A 22,192-nucleotide genomic window follows, 5' to 3' on the forward strand; every position below is an offset into this window, starting at 1 on the left:
GAGGCTTATATTCAGGTGCGCTCAATAGTCCGGAAATTACGGTAAGTCACCTGAAATGTTTTTCAATTAACAGGTGTGCCTTGCCAAGAGTTAATTTGTGGAATTTCTTGCCTTCTTAATGTGTTTTGGACCCTCAGTTGTGTTCTGCAGATGTAGGGTTTGTATACAGTGAATAGCTCTATTACTACTACTGAACTACTCAACTAAGAAAGGAGAAACGACAGTCCATCATTACCTTAAGGCATGAAGGTCAGTCAATCCGGAAAAGTTGAAGAACTATCCTCAAGTGCGCGAAAAACCATCAAACGCTACGATGAAACTGGCTCTCATGAGGACAGCCCCAGGAAAGAAAGATCAAAAGTTACCTCTGCTGCAGAGGATACATTTGTTACAGCTACCAGCCTCAGAAACCGCCATTTAACAGCACCTCAGATTAGAGTCCACATAAATGCTTCACAGAGTTCAAGTAGCAGACACATCTCAACTTCAACTGTTCAAAGGAGATGGCGTGAATCAGGTCTTCATGGTCGAATTGCTGCAAAGAAGCCACTACTGAGGAAGAACAAAAAGAGGAGAATTGCTTGGGCCAAGAAACACAAGGAATGGATATGTAGAAATCTGTACTTTGGTTTGATGAGTCCAAATTTGAGATTTCTGGTTTCGACCACCATGTCTTCGTGAGACACAAAGAAGAGCGGATGGTTTTTTGCATGCGTGGTTCCCACCGTGAAGCACGGAGGAGGAGGTGTGATGGTGCTTTGCTGGTGACACTGTTGGTGATTTATTCAAAATTCAAGGTATACTTAACGGCCATGGCTACCACAGCATTCTGCAGCGACATGCCATCTCATCTGGTTTGTGCTTAGTGGGACCATCATTTGTTTTTCAACAGGACAATGACCCCCAAAACACCTCCAGGCTATGCAATGGCTATCTGACCCGAAAAGGACAGTGATGGAGTGCTGCGTCAGATGACCTGCCCTCCACAATCACCCAACGTAAAACCCAATTGAGATGGTTTGGGATGAGTTGGACCGCAGAGTGAAAGAAAAGCAGCCAACAACTGCTCAGCATCTCTGGGGACTCCTTCAAGACTGTTGGGAAACCATTCCAGGTGACTACCTCATGAAGGTATGACTACCTCATGAGAGAACGCCAAGAGTGTGCAAAGCTGTCATCAAAGCAAAAGGTGGCTACTTTGAAGAATCTAAAATATAAAACATATTCTGATTTGTTTAACACTTTTTGTTTACTACATAATTCTATGTGTTCTTTCATAGTTTTGATGTCTTCAGTATTAATCTACAATGTAGAAAATGATTAAAAAAAAAATATATATATTAGTGCTGTCAGTTTAACGCGTTATTAACGGCGTTAACGCAAACCCATTTTAACGCTGTTAATTTTTTTATCGCGAGATTAACGCGATTTTTAATTTTTTTTTAGATTAACATTATTTTTGGCCTCGCAAACTGTGTAGTAGGCTAACGTTACGGTTTGAGTGAATGGTGAGCGCGCTACGGCGAAATGGATGATAAAAAGCTTCTGAATGGAAAGTTTACTTTTAAAAAGTTTACTTTTAAAAGTTGTGTTGTGCAAGCGAGCTTCACTGTTGTCTGAAAATGTCAACAGGCAGCTGGCTGAAAGCAAAGAAGTAGTAGGCTTACCTTTTATTGGTAACCTAACTGTTACAGTTCATTGTTTCTGAAATAAGAGACCTGACTGCTATGTTCCCAGCAAACTTGGAAAAAAGAAAATATTAAGCCATGGTTTAACTGCACTATAGGCTGAGTCCTTGTTTACCTGAAATGTGCACTTTATCATTTTATTTTGTACCGCCCTGTTTGGCAATGTTGGTTTTCAATAAAATAAAACATTTGCATAAAGCAAGCCAATCCACTTTTCCATGTTGATAAGGGCAAAAAAATAAAAATAAAATGATGGAAAAAATACATAAACGAAGGGACATTTAGAATAGATAAAAAATTGCGATTAATCGCGATTAATTCTGAGTTAACTATGACATAAATTCGATTAATCGCTATTAAATATTTTAATCGTTTGACAGCACTAATATATATATATATATATATATATATATATAAACCCTTGAATGTATATGTTTCAAATTAGCATTTATTCCCATTTTAAGCAAGATAATATATAGTGTGTTTCATGCAGAAGGTGTATTGTGCAATGTGCGTCTTCAGATACATTTCCTGAACATGTGAACAAGAACCTAGCCTGAGATAGAAATTGGGTGAAGAGAACTGAATATAATCTGAATTTGTGGAAAATTACAAAAGATAACCATTGTGTCTAAGTGTTCTTGCTTGGGGAGACCTGGCACTTGTGTGTGTGTGTTTGTATGTGTTTTAAAGAGTTGATTTTGTATTAGATGATAGTAAAGAGAACTGCATACAGAGTGTTGTAGAGCTTCAATCAATATTGGGTCAATGCTAAAAACACTGAATGTATCATTACTTTATCTGATGCAGGTGGAGCAGCAGGAACTTTCATCCTGTGGATATTCAGCATTCCAATCAAAGGAGAAGATTCTGCCAGGCAAAGGGCAAGAATAAGTCCCCAGTGAAGCACATCAAGAACAGTTGCTTTACTGAACTTTGTTGATTAAACAAGTTAGCTAAGGACCTGACATGGACCATTCAAACAAGGCGATACTCTTCGCATTACCTTATATGTTCATCAACTTGTCATGATTTTAATTAGGAAAAGTTAGCTAATTATCATAATTTATGGAGGGCCATAATTGTATAGCCATCACTGTAAGTTATGCACCCTTACCATTAACTTGGATCTTGACACCGGAGTCAGGGAAGGGTGAGATCTGTCCTAACATTAACCTAGAAAGGGGAAATGTGGGCAATGGGCAAAATGACAACGACTGCTGCTATAAATTAAGCAGGTATGATTAGGTAATGTTAGGCAGTTGCTTTAGCTTATGGAGCTGTACATTAACCACACAACCAGACATGCCTAGACAGCTTGGACTAGAATTAGTTAAAGTTAGTTAGCCATTTTTAAGTGACAAAAGCAGCACATTTCCACTTGCTCTCAGAGAAGAATTGGTTCATACAGTCTTACGTTGTCGTTTGTAATTCAATGTTATTTACTGCAGTGAAACATTTTAGCTAGCTTGGAATCAATTTAGCTACGTTAAATAGCTATGTTAGCTTGTTAGCACAATGACCGTGTTAGAAAAACGGGTATGTCTACAGTAAATACAGAATGGTCATTTATTAATTAACATATACATTAAAATAAACCAACCACTTGTCAGAATTCATTTTCGTCGTTGTTACAACTGTTTCACACTTATGGCTTACCACAGAGTTTGACCACATCTTCAACCAGGTGTTGCTAGATAATATCAGTTCAGCATCAAACGTAAGGAAACTATCCTCAAGTACCTCGAAACATCAATAACGCATAACTGACCTCTTGAGGTAAAGATTTTCATCCACGTCCTCATTTTCGGAATCGCTTATTCGATCACTCATCCCTGCGTTTTTGAGGAAATATGCTTTGTGTGACAAACCTTTTGAGAATTTCAATAAAGTTACTATTCAAGTTACAGGTAACTAGCTAAGGTTAGCGAGATTACCCGCCTAAATCAGAGCAAGTGTCATTCGTCTCTTTCCAAGCTATGCCCAGTGCCCTGTTTCGACGGCAGATGTCATAAATCTGAAGCACGGTCTCCCTACAAATAATTGGTTTAACTATATATAACTTCATTTTAAGAACCTTCTCAGGTGTGACAATGTGATATTATATAAGAATGTGATTTTATTGTAGATGATATTTTATATGATAACTGCAAATATTACATATAAAAACAAACAATCAAAAAATTATTGTTTTTTTTTTCATGGCATGTTTTCACTGGAAAGTGCACATTTCTGGACATCTGTGCCAAGCTATTTTATGACATCTGCGTGTTATTTTCTGCCTGATTTATTGGTGTCTTAATTCACAAACTGAAAAACTAAACTAATTATTGGAAAGGTAACCTAAAGCTACAGGCAAAGAGAACAAGAGAAGGTGGGTGAAGGTGAGCGTCAGGAGGAGAGGAGAGGAGGGGGAGAGAACAGGCCCAGGGAAAGGGCCTTTCAAAAAAAGGGAAGGAAAAGAAGATGAAGAGAGAAGAGCCTTCCCCCGCCCTTTCCCTCTCCTCTCCTCAGCAAATGTACTAATGATTTATCTCTATTTACTACAGAGCCCCAAATGTCATGGTGGTGATTTTTTTCTGGGCTACTTTTGTGCTCCCTTGCAATAGCCTACTTTTGTATTACCTCCCAATATATCTGCGCACCAATACTTCTGAATTATCGAGGGAACGCAAAACTATTGCGAGGGAAGGCAAAAATATTGTAACGTAATGCAAAGGTATTGCAAGGGAATGTGAAAAAGCTCCGAAAATAAAACAAATCACCACCAGGGGGCTCTGAAATGTCTTTTATGCTATCTCGCGGTATAATTCCTTGCTATGGAACACCTTGTACAATCTGAGGACAGATAGTCTCAGATTGTACCACAAAGTGTTCCAATATGTGGACATACAATAGAATAAAAAATATCAGGCATATTTCAGGGCCATTTTGCCCATTAATGGTAACTGTATAATTTCAGGTGCTGCCCCCTAGAATGTGTAAAAATACGTTTACATTTTACACTTTTACTTTTACATTTTTAGTATTAGTCTTTTACATTTGGGGGTGGGGCAGCTGCATGCAGGCACCGTTGACCTATTTTATTTAAAAAAATCCTCATGCACTCGTTGATAATGGTAACGTACGAATTTCAGTAGTCTCGGGATAATGGTATGAAGAGATCATATGGCCACCTCAGCATATTGCCAACTGCTAACTAACTGGTATAAATCTTTCATAAATTGTCTTTGGCAAGGTTTGTGGCAATATTGAAAAATAATGAAAAAGTGTTACAGAATACCCTGCACTGACCCTTCAACACTCAGTCTCGCCATGATTTCACACTAAGAAAGCCACGCTTAGAATAACAATTTGATTTCTGACACGTTGACGTTCTGATGCCATGTTTCCCACTATAACAATGCTATAGTATACAATGTTCTGCTGGAAACCTGAACCACAGGCATTTTTATAAAGAGTGAACAATGGCGCAAATTGATTGGAACAATCTGATGAGTAAATGATATCCATATGAGTGTCATCTGACTGTGTGCTTCAGTGAAAGGGATAAAACTGAAGGAGATATGACCTTTTGCATAAAAGAGTAAACATGAACATACTGTATATAGTCGTCACATCATAAATATCGAATTGCAATTCATAAATATGTCTTGTTCATTTTACATTGCAATTTGTCTAACATAACTTTTTGTGTTTTAAATGTTTGTAAATCCTCAAACATGAAAATAGTTTACATGAAAATAGCACAGATTTTTGATGTGGTTTCCGACTGTCTTACCTCACTGTATATGCATGATTAATAGCATTTTGACCATGTATTATAGCCTAATTTATCAGTGCTTATGTTTTTCCACGTTGAAATATTTATTCTTTTTTATTCTCATTTTTAGGAATTTAATCATAAAACTGCATAGTCAATCGCTACATTTAAAACTTGTTTGATCGAGCCAATGATGTAGCTCCATATTGATTGTGACCCACTCAAATAGGCTCAAGAGTTGATGGTGAGATCACGCGTCCTCTGGTAAGCAACACCTCCAAGGCCGTCGCCTTGGCGACTGGGCGTGTCCTCTGTGCTTACAGATATGGCCCTGTAACATGATTGGTTTGACTATGTGCTGACGCAGTCACATGCCATCGCTCCATACGCGTTACTACCGGATGTCGCCGGCCTATTGGTCTTCGCCTGAGAGTACCTTCTCAAGCGAGGAGCCATGGATTATTCTCGTCTGTATTTATTTATCGTCAGCTCATAACATGTTTGGAGGTCGGAATTTTACTTAAGAAGATACATGGAGAGTTATTGGAGTGTTCACAATCTGCAGCGTTTCCAGTGAGGACTTAAGTGGACCAAAGGAACGTCCTAATTCTTTGACCCTCCCTGACATTGGTAGGCTAAGTAGCTCCATTTGATCTTCTAAACTTAACTTTTATTTTAGTCTTTGACACATTTAAAGTGTTCAAAGGGAACTAAAGGTTTCTATTCAGTTATATTATTGATGATTATGTGGCATGATTTAAGCTAACACATCAATTTTCGCGAGGGTAAGGTGTCGGAGAGGAATAGACGCTGTCATAACTACGCGTTGACTTTGTAGCTTTGGTACATAAGTGTGGTCATACTGGTGAACCTATTGGTGAACAGATTCTAGCAGCATTTGTGTGATCGTACCCATCAACCATACTGGTACCGTATTAATTGTAGCAGTGTCTGCTAGTGTTGTAGCTGTACCAAAGCCAGGGCGTGGATGGTGTCCTAGCCAAACATGACAACTAATGGGTGTTGACGTACCTGCTATTTCATGGGGTATTCCCAGTGATCTCACACATTCTTGCTTTCGGAAACATTGCGGTGTACATGTACCTGTGTGTGACATGCTCATTTGCGTGGTGATCGACGTGAACGTGTATTCTAGGCCACCTGCATCCTTGACACTGTCAGTTTATATTGAAATAGGGTTGGGGGCCATACATCAGAGTTAGTTATGTTGTGAAACAAGATGTATGCAATTGAGTTGGCCTATTGGTTTTGCCGTTTGCCAACCTTATTTACTTGCTTTCTCTCTCCAGAAAATACAGAAATCATGCTCACTCGGCTTTTTAGCATGCATGGGCTGTTTGTGGCCTCCCACCCCTGGGAAGTGATCGTGGGGACCGTCACCCTCACCATCTGCATGATGTCCATGAACATGTTTACGGGCAACGACCAGATCTGCGGATGGAACTATGTCTGTCAAAAACCTGAAGAGGTATGGTACAGCACTGTGACTGCATGACGTGTTTTTGACACGTTTGACAGGGATAGTTACATTCTTGTCATTCCAAAAACATCTGATTCTATTCAAGGAATCCATTATAAATGAGTCATGTCATTCTCTGAACGTTTTTTTTTTTTTACTTCATCTGTGTCAAGCTTTGTCAGTTCAGTTTTTTCAGTTACATAATAACCTCACTTTTAACTTTTGATATGTTGTATGATACTGTCTTTATTGACAAAGTTGTGGTTGGGGATTCAAGGTTCAATCCTAATATTCTGGGTTAATACTGGCCTGATCTAGATGAATTATAGTATGCTGAGATAATACTGGCCTGATCTAGATGAATTATAGTATGCTGAGATAATACTGGCCTGATCTAGATGAATTATAGTATGCTGAGATAATACTGGCCTGATCTCTAGATGAATTATAGTATACTGAGATAATACTGACCTGAACTTGATGATTAATGTCCTGTTTGCTGTTTCCTCTTCTCTGTTACAGCCGGTACTAAGCAGTGACATCATCATCCTGACCATTACCCGTTGCATAGCCATTGTGTACATCTACTTTCAGTTCCAGAATCTACGCCAACTGGGCTCAAAATACATTTTAGGTAAGGGCGTCCTTACTACCATGCAGTTAGTATTAATCATACACACTTTCAATGATGATGGGAATTGTCTATTCTTGCGCTCTGCTTCGTTTTTTGTGTTTATTTTTATAATTGGTTGCAGGTATTGCAGGACTCTTCACAATATTCTCCAGCTTTGTGTTCAGCACGGTGGTCATTCACTTTCTAGACAAAGAGCTCACAGGACTAAAGTAAGCCCCATATTTCAGATGTACTGGCCTCAACCAGAATACAGATAACGTGTGGAAAGACATCATAAAATTTAACCCGATGACTTCTTTTTTTCACAGTGAGGCGTTACCCTTTTTCTTACTGCTGATTGACCTTTCCAAAGCAAGTGCCCTTGCCAAGTTCGCATTGAGTTCAAACTCTCAGGTATATTTGTATTTATTTTTATTTTTATCTCTCTCTCACAAACAGTGAGGTTTTCTTTGGCCACCACAGAGTTGGAGCAAGGATACATATCTGTGGTGTTTGTTTTACAGGATGAAGTAAGAGAAAACATTGCCCGTGGAATGGCAGTCCTGGGACCCACGTTCACTCTGGATGCCGTGGTTGAATGCCTGGTGATTGGCGTGGGCACTATGTCAGGTACACCACAGCAAAACCCATGAGGGCAGATGGACATGCCCGTGTTCAGAATGGATTGCAAAACAAATGTCTGTTCGTGATCTTATATCTTTCCATATCTGCTGGTTGTCTGTTAGGTGTGCGTCAGTTGGAGATCATGTGCTGTTTCGGATGCATGTCTGTCCTGGCCAACTACTTTGTCTTCATGACCTTCTTCCCTGCCTGTGTGTCACTGGTGCTGGAGGTGAGTAGATCCGCTGCTCGTCTCTGTTATGTGTCTCTCTTTGTGTGGCCGGTCTACATTTTGAATTTGTCTCTCGCCGTTGCAGCTGTCCAGAGAGAGTCGGGAGGGACATCCCATCTGGCAGCTGAGTCACTTTGCCCGTGTCATGGAAGAGGAGGAGGACAACAAGCCCAACCCAGTCTCACAGAGGGTGAAAATGATCATGGTAAGTGCTCCACACCCAGGCTCTCGATGGCTCTCGCGCAACACGCAGGCTTTTCAGATTCATGGCTAATATGCCTGGTTCTCGTCATCAGTACTGCTAACTGAAAGAGATGTTTTGTCTTTTAGTTTAATGGTTGTGGTTTCTCTCCCTCTCTGCTGCAGTCTCTTGGCCTGGTTATGGTCCACGCCCACAGCCGCTGGATTGCTGAGCCGAGTTCTGGCAACGGCACCATAACACTACCACCTACAGGACTCCGCCTTCCAGACCACGGACCCACAAGGATTGACCCAGAGAGGCCTCTGTGGCAATTCTATCTCTCAAGGTAGTTTCCCCCTCAGCATTGGCTGGCTATCATCCACCATCAAGAGCTCCGCTGACAGTCATGAGATGGTTGAATTTTGAATTCCTAAAAACTGACTGATTGTTTGTTTCCCATGTTTGCCTCTGCAGGATGATCAGTATGGACATTGAGCAGCTTATCACTCTGAGCCTGGCTCTCCTCCTGGCAGTCAAATACATCTTCTTTGAGCAGGTGGAGACTGAGTCCACCCTGTCCCTGAAAGGTCCCATATCAGGCTCGTTGCGGAACCCCAAGTGGACACCTGACCAGTGCTGCCGAAAGGAGGCGATGCCACAACCTAGAACCCCACAGAAAACCCCGAACATACCCGTCCCCATCACCAAGGAGGAGAGAGGTAATAAAGTGGATGATTTGGCATGTTTTACAGGCTGCATATTTGGGTATTATTACCATCCTCTGCGTTTATGGGCATGTGTTTTATGAGTGAGTCATTTAATGATTTGCATGGTGCTTGCTATAAAAAAAAAAAAAAACTTGAGGATGCGTCATGATGTATCAGACTAACCAAAGCGCCCTGCCTTTGTCTGGACCCAGCTGAGGTGATCCGCCCACTGCCCACCCCCACACCACTGGAACGCAAGAGCCTGTTTGCAGTGGGCGAGGCGGAAGACGCTGGAGAACAGAGAGAACCCGCATCAGCTGTGCTGCAGCCCAACCCTCCCTCAGAGCCACGGCCCATAGATGAGTGTGTGTCCATACTGAGGAACCCTGAGGTAAGAACCTCCACTTGTGGATCACTCATTGCACAACTGTGGGTGTGTGCATGTGTTTGCGAAGACATGTTCCAGTGTGTACAAATGTGTGGTGGTAGATCATTTAGAAAAAAAAATCATCTCAAACTCTTTTGAGTAGTGCACCTACAGTACATTTCATTTGGATGAAATAAAGGGAGAGCTTTGTGTTTGCCTTCAGGCCTACTTGTAGTGGAGCTATATCCGATATCCTATCCTATATCCTATATCCTATATCCTAAGTGGTTTTACTCTACGGCTATTTCCTGTATGGTGTGATCGTGAGCTAATGAGCTTATTCACCTCACCTGCTCGCTTACTCTTAAACAATTAGCGTGTGACGTGAAAGTAGAAGTCAGCCCAGCCCTGACACCATCTACCCTTTAAACTTTAGTTCCCCCCGCTTAAGCAGGGTTTTACTTCCTGAAAGAAACCATACATTTTGAAGTACGACAGGGATATTTAAAGGGTTTTTTGTTTGTGTGACTGCAGATGGGTGCAAGGTTTCTGAGTGACGAGGAGGTGATTGCTCTGGTGAAGTCCAAGCACATTCCAAGCTACAAGCTGGAGAACATCATGGAGACCCCAGAGAGAGGCGTGGTGATCCGCAGGAAGATCCTCTCACCGAACCTCCCCAACCCCTCTGCCCTCACCTGCCTGCCTTACAAGGACTATGACTACTCTCTGGTAAGCTAACAAGAAGGAAAATATAGTTAATATCTAGTATCCAGAAGAACATGCGACTATTTCAATTTTGTATTATTGAATTGTTATAGTCCACTAAGATCTAAATGTGGATTGAAACTACTTTTTCAATGTGATATGACACGCACCCTGGGAAAAGAGCCATTCAATCAACTTGTAACCCTTCTGATTATCAGGTGATGGGAACCTGTTGCGAGAATGTGATTGGCTACATGCCTGTGCCGGTGGGAGTGGCAGGGCCTCTCTTCCTGGATGGAAAGCAGTTCCAAGTCCCAATGGCCACAACGGAGGGCTGTCTAGTGGCCAGTACCAACCGCGGATGCAGAGCTATCGCTGTAAGACCCTTACTGAAGATAATAATCTTTCACCCGTGCAATAACAACTCCCTTATTATCAATAATAACATATTTTTTATCATTGGCGTAACAATAGTGTTTATACATACAAGTAGTAATATCGGTATAACTGAGGTTTTAAACATAGGTGGTTAAATGCGGTGTTGCCGAGTTATAGTTTTTGAGACATTTGAACTTTACCCTTTGCCCTCCCTTCTCCAGCTTAGCAGCGGTGCCCACAGTCAGGTCCTGGCCGACGGGATGACGCGAGGCCCCGTGGTGCGCCTGCCTTCGGCCTGCATGGCTGCAGAGGTCAAGGCCTGGTTGGAGAGTGCTGAAGGCTTCAAGTACACCAAGGAGGCGTTTGACAACACCAGCAGGTTAGGAGTTGAGAGCAGCATTATACCGTCATATTGAGTTTCCATCTGGCAGTTTGTGAAAGCAACTACAGTATGTGTTGAGTGTAACAATCGTGCATTTCTTACTCTGAACAGAGTAGTAGTCTGGTAGCTAATGCATTATGGGAATGTCATTTAGAAACCATGTGATTATGAACAAGCATTTGTAGGACGTGTGTTTTAGAGAACATCACATTCTCTTTGTTTAATCATTATTACAAATATGACCTGATCCAGCAGTCTGCTCATAATCTCTAATGGGTCCAGACCTGCAGTCTGACCCAGAGATAATGTATTCAGTTGGGTGAGGAGAGAGACCAACTGAGTGGTATTCATTCTTTGCAGATTTGCTCGCCTGGAGAAGCTTCTGATTAGCCTGGCTGGGCGAAATCTCTATATCCGCTTCCAGTCCAGAACGGGAGACGCCATGGGCATGAACATGATCTCCAAGGTACGTCTGAGAAAGGAAATAAACATTTGAGTGCTTTTTTTTAAGGTCAGCGTTCGAATCTGTGAACTGAGAATCTGAAACTGTGGATCTGAGAATAGTGGGGGGGGTCCGGAGGGTTGTTTGGTTCATGTCACCAATCCCAAACGAGATATTTCCACTGATAATACTAGTCATAATAAGCATGAAGGAAATGAACTATTTAGGCTGATGATATCTACTATTAACGTATACATGTCTAATAACGGCTCCTTCTTGTTTCAGGGCACAGAGCAGGCTCTGTCCAGACTGCAGGAGCAGTTCCCTGACCTGCAGGTCCTGGCAGTCAGTGGGAACTTCTGCACTGACAAAAAACCTGCTGCTATCAACTGGATTGAAGGACGAGGGAAGTCTGTGGTGTGTGAAGCCACCATCTCAGCCAAAGTAGTTAAAGAGGTAAAGACTCACCCCCGCCCCCAAACAAACACACACACACACACACACACACACACACCACACACACACACACAGGTAATCATTAAAGCACATCTGTACTTAGTTACGTATGAATCACTGGCCTGACGTCCTGTTCATCCTCTTGTTTCCCAGGTTTTAAAAACCAGAACTGAGTCTTTAGTGGATGTCAACATCAACAAGAACCTTGTGGGCTCTGCCATGGCTGGAAGCATCGGGGGCTACAACGCTCACGCCGCCAACATTGTGGCAGCCATTTACATCGCGTGTGGCCAGGTAAGACTCCTCCCTCTCCAGCTCAGAGCAGAGTGGACATCAGACTGCCCCTGCTGGTTACCAGATTAACACTAAAACAACACTAAAACAGCCTATCAAATATGATCAGAAAAAACAGCTATCTGAAGATCATGGTCTAGGGTTCAGAGGCATAACCTGGACTGTGTTTCTTTCCCCGACAGGACCCAGCTCAGACTGTGGGCAGCTCGAACTGCATCACCCTGATGGAGGCCACAGGCCCAACAGGGGAGGACCTGTACATCAGCTGCACCATGCCTTCCCTGGAGCTGGGCACAGTCGGCGGGGGCACCAACCTGGCCCCACAGCAGTCCTGTCTGAAGGTACTGTGCCATAGTTTGAAACAAACACATACAGCATATTTGGCTAAAACTGGTCAAATGGGAATTGTGTGTTGATGTAATGCCAGTGCTTAGACACAGACGCAGTGTTTGAGAGAAAGGCATGGCTAACAATGCCCACTTTGTTGCAGATGCTTGGAGTGCAGGGAGCCAATCAGGACAGCCCTGGGGACAATGCCCGGCACCTGGCGCAAGTGGTGTGTGCCACCGTGTTGGCAGGGGAGCTTTCACTAATGTCGGCCCTGGCCGCTGGGCACCTGGTCAAGAGCCACATGGCTCACAACAGGTGAGAGGAAGAGGGAGTGGTGGGGTTGAAGTAGAGGAGTATTGGTTTCTGGACCTTTCTGCTCGCACTGATTGCTGTCAACCAAGCGGTCCAGTGGTTCAGTTCAGTGCAAGCCTTTTGCTGTGTCAAGAGCACACGGCCTCAGGTGAACGCTGGGGATGAAGGTCCTATGCTCTGTGGCCATACCCTAAACATTTCACACTCCATGAGCAAACAGGGCAGAGAGCATACTTCAGAACACAGCACATGAAATGCATACTAAACAGAGCATACTTCAGAACCCAGCAAATTAAATGCATACTAAACGGAGCATACTTCAGAACACAGCAAATTAAATGCATACTAAACAGAGCATACTTCAGAACCCAGCACATGAAATGCATACTAAACAGAGCATACTTCAGAACACAGCAAATTAAATGCATACTAAACAGAGCAATTGTCTTTCCTTCGCAGATCAAAGGCAAATCTGCAGGATACTGCAGGGACGTGCACAAAGGGAGCATCCTGAAGAGGCAGAGTGGGCAGGATACCGTCTGTGGTCTCTGACCCCCCCCCGCAGACTCTATACAGTGGGGGGGGGGGGTACATCATTTCAACTCTAGTCCTGTGTGGAAAGTATTGTGACGGAGGAGGATCTTTCTGGAAAGTTGAATGGACTGTGGGACCTCACAGACTCTCAGCTCCATAAAAGAGACAGAGGATAACAACAATCATGTTTTAATTGTGCTCCTGTCTTTAATGGCAGATGTAAAAACACATTTTTGTTATTAATTTCTTTTAATTTGCAAAATTGCAGGTTGAGGTCTAATTTCTCTGCTGTGCAGTTACTAGGACTGGTTAGTACCCTAGAGAGGAGTTAAAAAAGCAATGATCCCCGTAGTACAGTGTGCTAGTTCTGTTTTCAAAGATGCAACCATTATGAAACATGGGAGTGCTAATTCAATACACTTGAACTTGCCAAATACAGCCTTCTGGGCATAGTCTGTCAGAATGTGCTTACATGCTGCATGTTCTCACTGGACATGAAATGATTGAAGGTATTAAGTACGGTTCTGTTTTTCTGTCCATTTTGTTAATAAGAGGAATAAATTTGAGTGCAAGTGCACAAATATTTCACAACGGTGCTATATAACCAGGTGTGAATGGAGCCAGGTGCTTTCTCTCCTGTCTCTATTGTACTACCTATGGCAAGTTGAATGAAAGCCCTACCTCCTGCTTGGATAAGGTGATCCAGCTGTTCCTCTGCTTGTAATTTAATCTAACTGCACAATAAGCACAGCACCTTCACGTGTCTGTGACGGATGCACCAAGAAGGTACATACTCTGCTGATTGTCATGTGTGTGAATGCTGCACCTCCTGTGTGTGTGTGTGTGTGCGTGCGTGTGTGTGTGTGTGTGCGTGTGTGTGTGTGTGCTTACCCAGTGACTGACAGAGGTGATTGTGGAGAAAGCAGAACTTTCTCCACCAAAGCTATATTTCTCTGAAAATGGTAGAACAAAAAAGTTAACAGAATGTTTTCTTTTTGTATATTTTTGTAATAAATAAAGGGAATTTTGAATTATTGACTTTGTGTAGTGGTATTTTAACTGAATACAGCAAACATTTTAGACTCGGCTCACCTAATATTATTGAAACCATTAAATCTAGATGTGTATAGGAAATCCTTTGAAAGGAAATCCTTCAAGTTTTCTTTGACAGACTTAATAGAGTAAGGTGAAGGCGCTTGATCCAATAAAGAGTCTTACTGACAAATCCCAGGCCTCACCTACATGGGGTTTTTGAAACACATATCTGAGCAAAGTAAGAGGTCTTGAGTTTTCAGACATATTTTAGAAATAAGTTCATGAACTTTTATATCAAATAAATCATGACAATTTGTTAGTTACAAATCAAAAGATGATTTCCCATTTGATGGGAAATAATGCAAGACTGGAACAAAAAAATGCCTGAGTACAGCAAAGAATTAGAGTAATATATATCAGTGATATACATATACAGTATATATGTCATATATATAATTCATATGTCATATCATTTATGTCATATATATCATTTATAGGTCACATATATCATATATATATGTAAAAGTATAGTAATATACAGTATATATATATCAGTGAACAAATTGGTATTAGACTGGTGAGTAAACTGTCCTTTCCACCACCCAATGGACGTGTCTGAGGGATGTTTGAGGCATTCCTGAGCCAACGTCACCATAGGCACTATCCTCACCAGAGCAGCGCTCGGCCAATCAGCTCAGAGTGCATCACATCTCACCAGGGCAGGGCCACCTGATAGGCTGACAGTCAGTCAGTGAGGCCCAGACAGACCTACAGGGATGAGGAGTATACAGACGGGATAATCTCAGCTCCCAGTGTGACCCCCCCCCCACACACACACCCTTTTATCTACTGTTAACATTAGGTCAAGCAATCATCCTGTAGGCAAAATCACTGCCTAAACCAGGAAACATTTGATTTATCAACATGAAGCACAAAAAGCAAGCCCTGTAATCTCTGCTCTGGGACTATTTGTCAAACAGGGTGATATAGACAGATTAGGAAAAAAAGAAGGTAGGAGCAAAGAAAGACAAATTCCCAGAGATTAAAAGGGAGCGATAAAACCGTGACTATGGGTTCAGTTGGAAAGGGAACAGGACACGGGGAGCTTCGTTTGGCACGAACAATGCATCTGATACCATAGAAGCCACATGGTTGATATTTCTTGGTGTTAGCCAACTCAGGAATACACAAAAGTATGTGGATATGTAAATGTTTGTTTAGATAAAGAATCCTAATAGAAATATTTTCGGAGATTAACAGGTTAAGCAAGAATTTTGCAAGTTGGGCTAAGAGCAGTATCGGCCCAAGGCAATCAACTGAACTCAAGAGAGAGAAAGGCACGGGGGTGGGGGGGGGGGGGGGGGGGGGGGAGTAGGCTAATTAGGGCTCTAAAACGGTTAAAAATCCTTAGTTTGCTACAAATTGGTTATTGTTACAAATGATAAAGAACTACATATTTCTTTTAAATTGTTAATCTGTGTTCTGAAAGCATAATTAAGTGCTAATACCATGGTGTTACTGTAGACTATTTCATTGAGTGGCATTACTGTTCTAAGCCTTGACAAAATAGCATATGTGCATTATATAAATGCCTCCACTATAAGTGTTGAAAATTATTCTGCTTTAGGATCCCAAATGGTCTGGAATCAGTAGGAATCAGTGGGTGGTGAGTTTTCTGCCTTGCAGAACAAAGAATACACAGGGAAATCTCTGCATAGCACATTGGCTCCCCCTAGTGTTGGAAATAAATCATTGCCTACTTTCAAAGACGGCCTACTCTGTTTTTCTTTAAAAAACCAACAATAAAAAAAATGTAAAATACACAAAAGCCCACAGACTTACCCTCCTTCCACTTTCATTTCAAAATGTTTAATATAAATATAGAAGGCTCACAAAACTGAAGTAAGAGCTTAAAAAAATATTTTAAATTTGGAATAAGTTCTGCATGTTATTGCTCACGTCCACCCAGTCCTGTGTTTTCTCCAACAATACTTTACAAGGCTTTGGTTTCTTCCAGTTGTCCAGTATTCTTAAGGTCAACAACATTCAGTTGTCCAGCATCCTTAAGGTCAGAAACATTTCTGTTGGGATTTACTTCCAACTTTGGTTTAGATCCATTGTGAGCCTGCCTGCCATCACCTGTGTCCTGACATTCAAGCACAAATACTTCATTATCTCCTAGGCGCTTTGCAAGCCTTGTGGGAAAGCCGAAAAGACGATGTGCTAGTTTGCGTCGGACATGGGACTCCAGTTTCACTCTGAGCTCCTGTGAAATCAGGTGGATTTGGGGCGCTTGGGAGAACATCATGGTGGATACCGACTTGGCCTCTGCTCTCTCTGGCCGTGTGTGTATGCATGAGGGAGGGCACATCAGTAGGGGAGGCCTGGCTGGTCCATGCTCCATGTGACCTGTGCTGCAGGTAGAATTTCGGCACACAGCCATGTCAGAGGTGAGCTCTTCACTGGACAAATTACACGCTGTCACGGTGTCTTCCTCAAATTGTTCAAGAAGGTCCTCGAATTCTTTTAAGGAGTTGGAAATGCCAGTTGTTCTTCGACTAACCTCCATTAACCATTCACTGCACAAATAATACAAATAGTGTGTTATGCTGTGATGTTATTAAGGACTATTAAGTAATTTTAATTGTCACTGGGTAGGTAACTTACAGACACGTTTCCTCGAAAACTTCACCCTATTGGAACGTGCAGTAAAACATAGATAATTATTCAGTCATTAAATTACTTATATAAGTGTAGTCTGCCTCTAAACGTTAGTCTACTCTCTTACCTCCTGCACGTGAAGACCAAGGACCTTTTGTAATGGTCTCCAACTTAGACGCGAAAGGGTTGAGATCATTTCGATGCCCCCCTTGACGACTAGCAAAGCCCCAAAGTATTTACAAACCGGGCACACAATCCAATGCACAAGGTCGCAGACATGTTTGTAAATAGCATCAATATTCCCGTTCATTTTCAACTCCGCAATGTAGTCACCACATTTCACAGCTGACGACAGCTTGAAACCTACACCTAAGGTAAACAACAGGCTAGCCTGTGCTTTGATTTCTGGCCATAACTTCTGAACAGAACGTAGCAAAGCTTTGGAAATACACTAGTTTAGCTGACGTTCCATATGTTATGACGAAATGTTTTTCGAAGTGAGATCGTGTTGTAGAGTCAGACGTACGTCCGTGGGGGGGGGGATTGGAATACACATAAAATGAAGGCCTATGCATATGGCAGCCTAAATCCAACCTGTAAAAACTCAATTTTCTCCAGTTTAACGGAGACGGTTTATTCATCTTCGGTTGATGATACAGATGCATGATACGGATCTCTCTCCCTGGAATCAAACTGCCGTCATTTAAGACTGGAAGTGTGCATCCTAACATAATTGTTACTCTGCTTGACCACATCCACTCCCCTGAAGGCCCACTGAAAGACACCTGTAATACATTAGTGAGTTGCTAGAAGGCGCCGGCTAAATGGGCCTAAATTTGTAAAATCGATACGTGTGATCCGTTAACAATGGCTGAGGCGTTCATATATGAAGGCAAGTGTGATACGTAAATGTATCGATCAAATAAAATTAGCTCGCCAAGTATGCTTGAACTGGGACAATGAAGTTCTGACTCAGAGGATCACTGGAGAGCAAAACCAATGACTGTAAATGTTAAACAGCAGCAACATGTTCTTAATTTGCTTCAAAGACAGAATGGAATATATATATATATATATATATATATACACACACACAAATATTGGCAATGGTTTGTGGATCATTTGTCATCAGTGCTGTAGTTCATTAAATATGAGGAGACATAACTCACTTTACTAATTTAGAGTTTATTTATTTATACAAATGAAAATCATTATGTCTATAAAAAAGATCTGAAACAATGTCTTCTGCAAGTGCTTGTCACTGGTCAATGTCATATCTAGCCATCTCCATTGCCCTTTCCACACCAGTTCAATAGCCAACTGTTTGTAGAAGGTATTCTGTGACCATGTCAATCAACCACTGACAGAACACCAGCTGAATATCACTCGTCTGCGCTCTGACTAGCACTACGTGCAGCCATGTACCATGTCTATCGGTGCCCTTACCTGACATATGGCCAGGGCACAGACTCATTTAAATGGGCAACGCCCCCCAGACTACTCCGACCCAAAACTTTTGCTGTTTCTGAAGAGCCCATGAAATATCAAACTTTGTTAGAATGACATGGTAATATGCCATAGCATAGCATTTAGTGCAAATGGTATACTCACAGGAATCCAAACCCTCAATTTCTTAGAAGAACTAACATAACAAACCTAGTAAAGATGGTCTCATAGCAGTAATAATTTGAACTCAGTATTGTTTTTCTGTGAACTGTTACAGTAGGGTGTACTACACAAACACACACACATTTACAAAAATATAATAAAAAGAAATCATATGAAATGTTGACAATTTCTCCATTTGGTGATCTGATGACTTCATATACAAAATTTGTGTATATGATTATTTGATGTGCATGTATAAAATATAAATCTGGTACATTTGCAGGGATTTACCCCTCAACACTAAGGCAGATATGTCAACAGTCGCGACTGAAAGCCCATTTATGTGAAATGATTGTTCCACAAACTAATTTGATTGTTGATTGCGCCCCTTCATTTCCAGGGCATGCCCAAGCGCTGTTTAAGATGGCTATTGTAGAGGACAAATAATTAGAAACAAAAAGTTGACTAAGTAATCCCAAATATTGTTGACTGCAAAGACAAGATTCAACTTCAAAACTAGATTGTTACTTTGATTACCTTAAACATCCTCTGCAGATCTGTTGTGTCTCGTCCCATGATGCAGTTCTGAGATTACTGAGCTGTTCCACAGAGTCCAAAACATGTGCCATCTTCAGAAGTCAAAAGTGTTCTCTCTATCTAAGCCCCACATGATGTTCATCAGACAGCAACACACGGATAGCAAGCTTGAAGGGATACATGGCTGCATGACTGAAGTCACTTCTAGAAAAGGCATTCAGTTAGAGTTCATTCTTTCATTAACTGTATTTTTTTCGGGTTCGAAATCTGACCAATGAATACAAAACAAACAAAAAAAAAATCCATAATACAAGAACTGATCAAAGCAAACACCCACAAACGGTTATTCTGAATACTTACAGCATTTACATATAAAACAAAGCGACAACAGCTCCGCATCCAAATGGAGCAACCGATTTTTAAAGCATTGTTTTATACAAGCCTTCAGTCACAATGGTAAGCATTAGGGTAGGTGGCTGCATCACCGTCTGTTTGTTATGCTGTACCAGTTGGGATTTGACTCTGAACTTAAGATATACAAGTAAGGCTTTAGTTAGCGATGTTACTGTAAACAGTTCAAGTAGTGAACAAGGCTCAATAAAACTCCTTTCAGTGTTCTCCCATGGATGTGACTGCCTTTGGTACATGGCATGGCACTCTATACAAATACTTGCTATGCATAAACAGTTATTTTTTTTAGAGGAGACACACGAGACCCCTCTCGACGCCACATCCGACAGCTGGGGGTTCATGCTGGTAAATGAGATGATGTAAGCAGCTCTTTTGACGCTGGGGAACATGGGGAGTGTAGTCCATGGGAGAGCAGAGCAGACCAGTGTTGGTTTTCCTGCAGACATCCGGAGCGATGTATGCCCAAACTCTGCTTAAAAGAGGGGGAGAAGGGACAGCTCTAAATACAATGACTCCTTCTCTCCTGTACCCCACTGTTGCACACAAAGTCAGTCAGTCAGACATCAGTCTGCAACTCATTTTAAATGTGGTCCAAGTCATAATAGTTTTGTTTTGAAGCATGTCTGATTTGCTAGACAAATTTTGCTTACCGGCTGGTATTAGAAGAGGATTGGCTTCCCACTGGTCTTCTCCTGGACGTAGGAGGTGAAACGCTTCAGGAATTTGGGATACTCTCTCTTAGCCACTGCCCTGAGGACTGAGGCAGGTGCCCAGCCTCCTGGGTTCACTGCGGAGCACAATCATACTTCATATGAACACCAAGTTTCATGCTAAAATCTATAATAATGCTACAAGCCACATGCTATGTGTAATCTACAATAGGCTGATACTTTGAGAAATATAATGTAATAGGATGTTCGTGATGTGTACTTTGTACTCAAGAGAATTGTAGAGAAGATTTAAGAAGCGTCACTCACCATTGGCTACGTAGGTGATTTTACAGAGGATGTTGTCCCGACTGATCTCTTTATCGCCCTCTGGTGGGCTGACCAGGGTTTGACAGATTATGGCCACATTGATTTTGGCACGAATGCACTTATTAGTGGGCTGGACGAGGGGAAAAAAAGAGGGAGGAAGGGGGGTTAATCACAAATAAGAACACTCACACAAATATCTTATGTGTCTGTCATTTTTTTGTATTGGCTAAATTGATAACAGTTACTTTAAATAGGAAACACTGAGCTTTAGGGCCTCAGTATTACATTCTTCATCAAAGAAACGTAATGTCTTCAGACACTTACCAGGGCATTGTCATGTTCTACAGAGAAGTTGCACACGAGCCAAGTGTCCGGGTCGTTCTCGTTGGTTGCCGGGACTTTGCGCATTCCAGACAGATAGAGGACATCCCTCTGGGAGGCAGGCCATACCCTCTGCAACAGACACGCAACGCAACGCAACGCAGCGTGAGGACAAAACAGGGACTGAACCAAGGCATGCTCTCAGAACGTGGGAGGGTTGACAGAGACCCAAACCTTCCGTGACCATATCCAAAAACTTGATATACAAACAGTCAAAACAAACCAGCACTTCAACTTTTAGACTTAATAAGAAAAGGTCAGCTCAAGCCTTTAGCCTCTCTTACATGTAACTGTATGGTTAAACCAGTTTCCCAACTAACTGTCTTCATCTTTCTACTTTCAGCTGGTTTGGAAGGTTTGGTTTGGAAATCCGTTACCCATATGTGGGAATAGTACATTAGAAGTAGCAAATGCAATGCAATTCAATTAGCAAAGTGTACACAGGTATTTTTCTGAATATTCCATTGGCCAAGGGGAAGAGGTCAACACTTACAATTACATATTCATCTGTTGAACTACTGCAAGACTGTCATAATTTGTTGTATCCGCAAAATTCAAGTGGTGAGCAGTGTTACCTTGTGTGTCTGGTAGATGATGACAGCGTTGTCTGACAATCTCTCTACTACATTAAAGTTTTCAACAGTAGCTGGTGGAGAAGGAGAGAAAGAGGGGGAGTCAGACCACACTCACCCTTCATTCAACAAAACAACACCCTCTCTCCATAATCAAGGTAATTATAAAGCACAGATTAGCTTCATAAACACACATGATGATACCAGCATGACCATATACTGTATATTGCATTGTATTCTGATTGTATTCAGACATGGGTTTTTAACATTTTCAACCCTAGATTGGATGGATGGATGGATGGATGGATGGATGGAGAAAGGGACTCACTTTCCCAGTCGTAGCGGTAGGTGGTGTCCCAAAAGTACTTGCAGACCTCGTGGCCAGTGACACCTTTGACAGCGACGGTGGCCTTGAGGGGGTCTAGAACAATCCCGTTCTCCTCCACCTCTCTCCGGTACACCTAAGACAAAGACACAGGAACTAGTCAACGTCCTGAATTTGGACCTAAGACAAAGACACAGGAA

General features: G+C 41.9%; 3 protein-coding genes across 4 annotated transcripts; 1 reads left to right on the top strand and 2 right to left on the bottom strand.

Annotated features, from left to right (window-relative positions):
• Positions 1–5,845: 5,845 nt before the first annotated feature.
• hmgcra (3-hydroxy-3-methylglutaryl-CoA reductase a) lies at positions 5,846–14,521 on the top strand. Its single transcript, XM_042707033.1, has 20 exons — positions 5,846–6,081; positions 6,762–6,940; positions 7,454–7,565; positions 7,687–7,774; positions 7,874–7,958; positions 8,069–8,174; positions 8,291–8,397; positions 8,483–8,602; positions 8,764–8,924; positions 9,053–9,297; positions 9,498–9,676; positions 10,187–10,381; positions 10,576–10,734; positions 10,957–11,114; positions 11,478–11,583; positions 11,845–12,015; positions 12,169–12,309; positions 12,492–12,650; positions 12,800–12,954; positions 13,411–14,521. Exons 2-20 carry the CDS (start codon positions 6,776–6,778, stop codon positions 13,463–13,465), a joined length of 2,667 nt encoding a protein of 888 aa, XP_042562967.1. The 5' UTR covers positions 5,846–6,081; positions 6,762–6,775; the 3' UTR covers positions 13,466–14,521.
• A 1,815-nt stretch (positions 14,522–16,336) lies between these two features.
• Positions 16,337–19,343, bottom strand: LOC122132209. Its single transcript, XM_042707034.1, has 3 exons — positions 17,309–19,343; positions 17,188–17,213; positions 16,337–17,099 (listed from the first exon to the last, which is right to left on the bottom strand). The coding sequence occupies exons 1-3, from the start codon at positions 17,489–17,491 to the stop codon at positions 16,514–16,516; spliced, it is 795 nt and encodes a 264-aa protein (XP_042562968.1). The 5' UTR covers positions 17,492–19,343; the 3' UTR covers positions 16,337–16,513.
• A 210-nt stretch (positions 19,344–19,553) lies between these two features.
• Positions 19,554–22,149, bottom strand: LOC122132210 (ceramide transfer protein-like). Of its 2 annotated transcripts, none has more exons than XM_042707035.1 (6): positions 21,996–22,149; positions 21,671–21,741; positions 21,039–21,167; positions 20,715–20,844; positions 20,388–20,524; positions 19,554–20,206 (listed from the first exon to the last, which is right to left on the bottom strand). In XM_042707035.1, the coding sequence occupies exons 3-5, from the start codon at positions 21,120–21,122 to the stop codon at positions 20,397–20,399; spliced, it is 342 nt and encodes a 113-aa protein (XP_042562969.1). In that variant the 5' UTR covers positions 21,123–21,167; positions 21,671–21,741; positions 21,996–22,149; the 3' UTR covers positions 19,554–20,206; positions 20,388–20,396. The 2 variants fall into 2 exon arrangements, with proteins under 2 accessions (XP_042562969.1, XP_042562970.1); XM_042707036.1 differs by having other exon boundaries at positions 19,554–20,209.
• Positions 22,150–22,192: the final 43 nt, after the last annotated feature.

Source organism: Clupea harengus, unplaced genomic scaffold (assembly GCF_900700415.2).
Source record: "Clupea harengus unplaced genomic scaffold, Ch_v2.0.2, whole genome shotgun sequence".
Lineage (NCBI taxonomy): Eukaryota > Metazoa > Chordata > Actinopteri > Clupeiformes > Clupeidae > Clupea > Clupea harengus.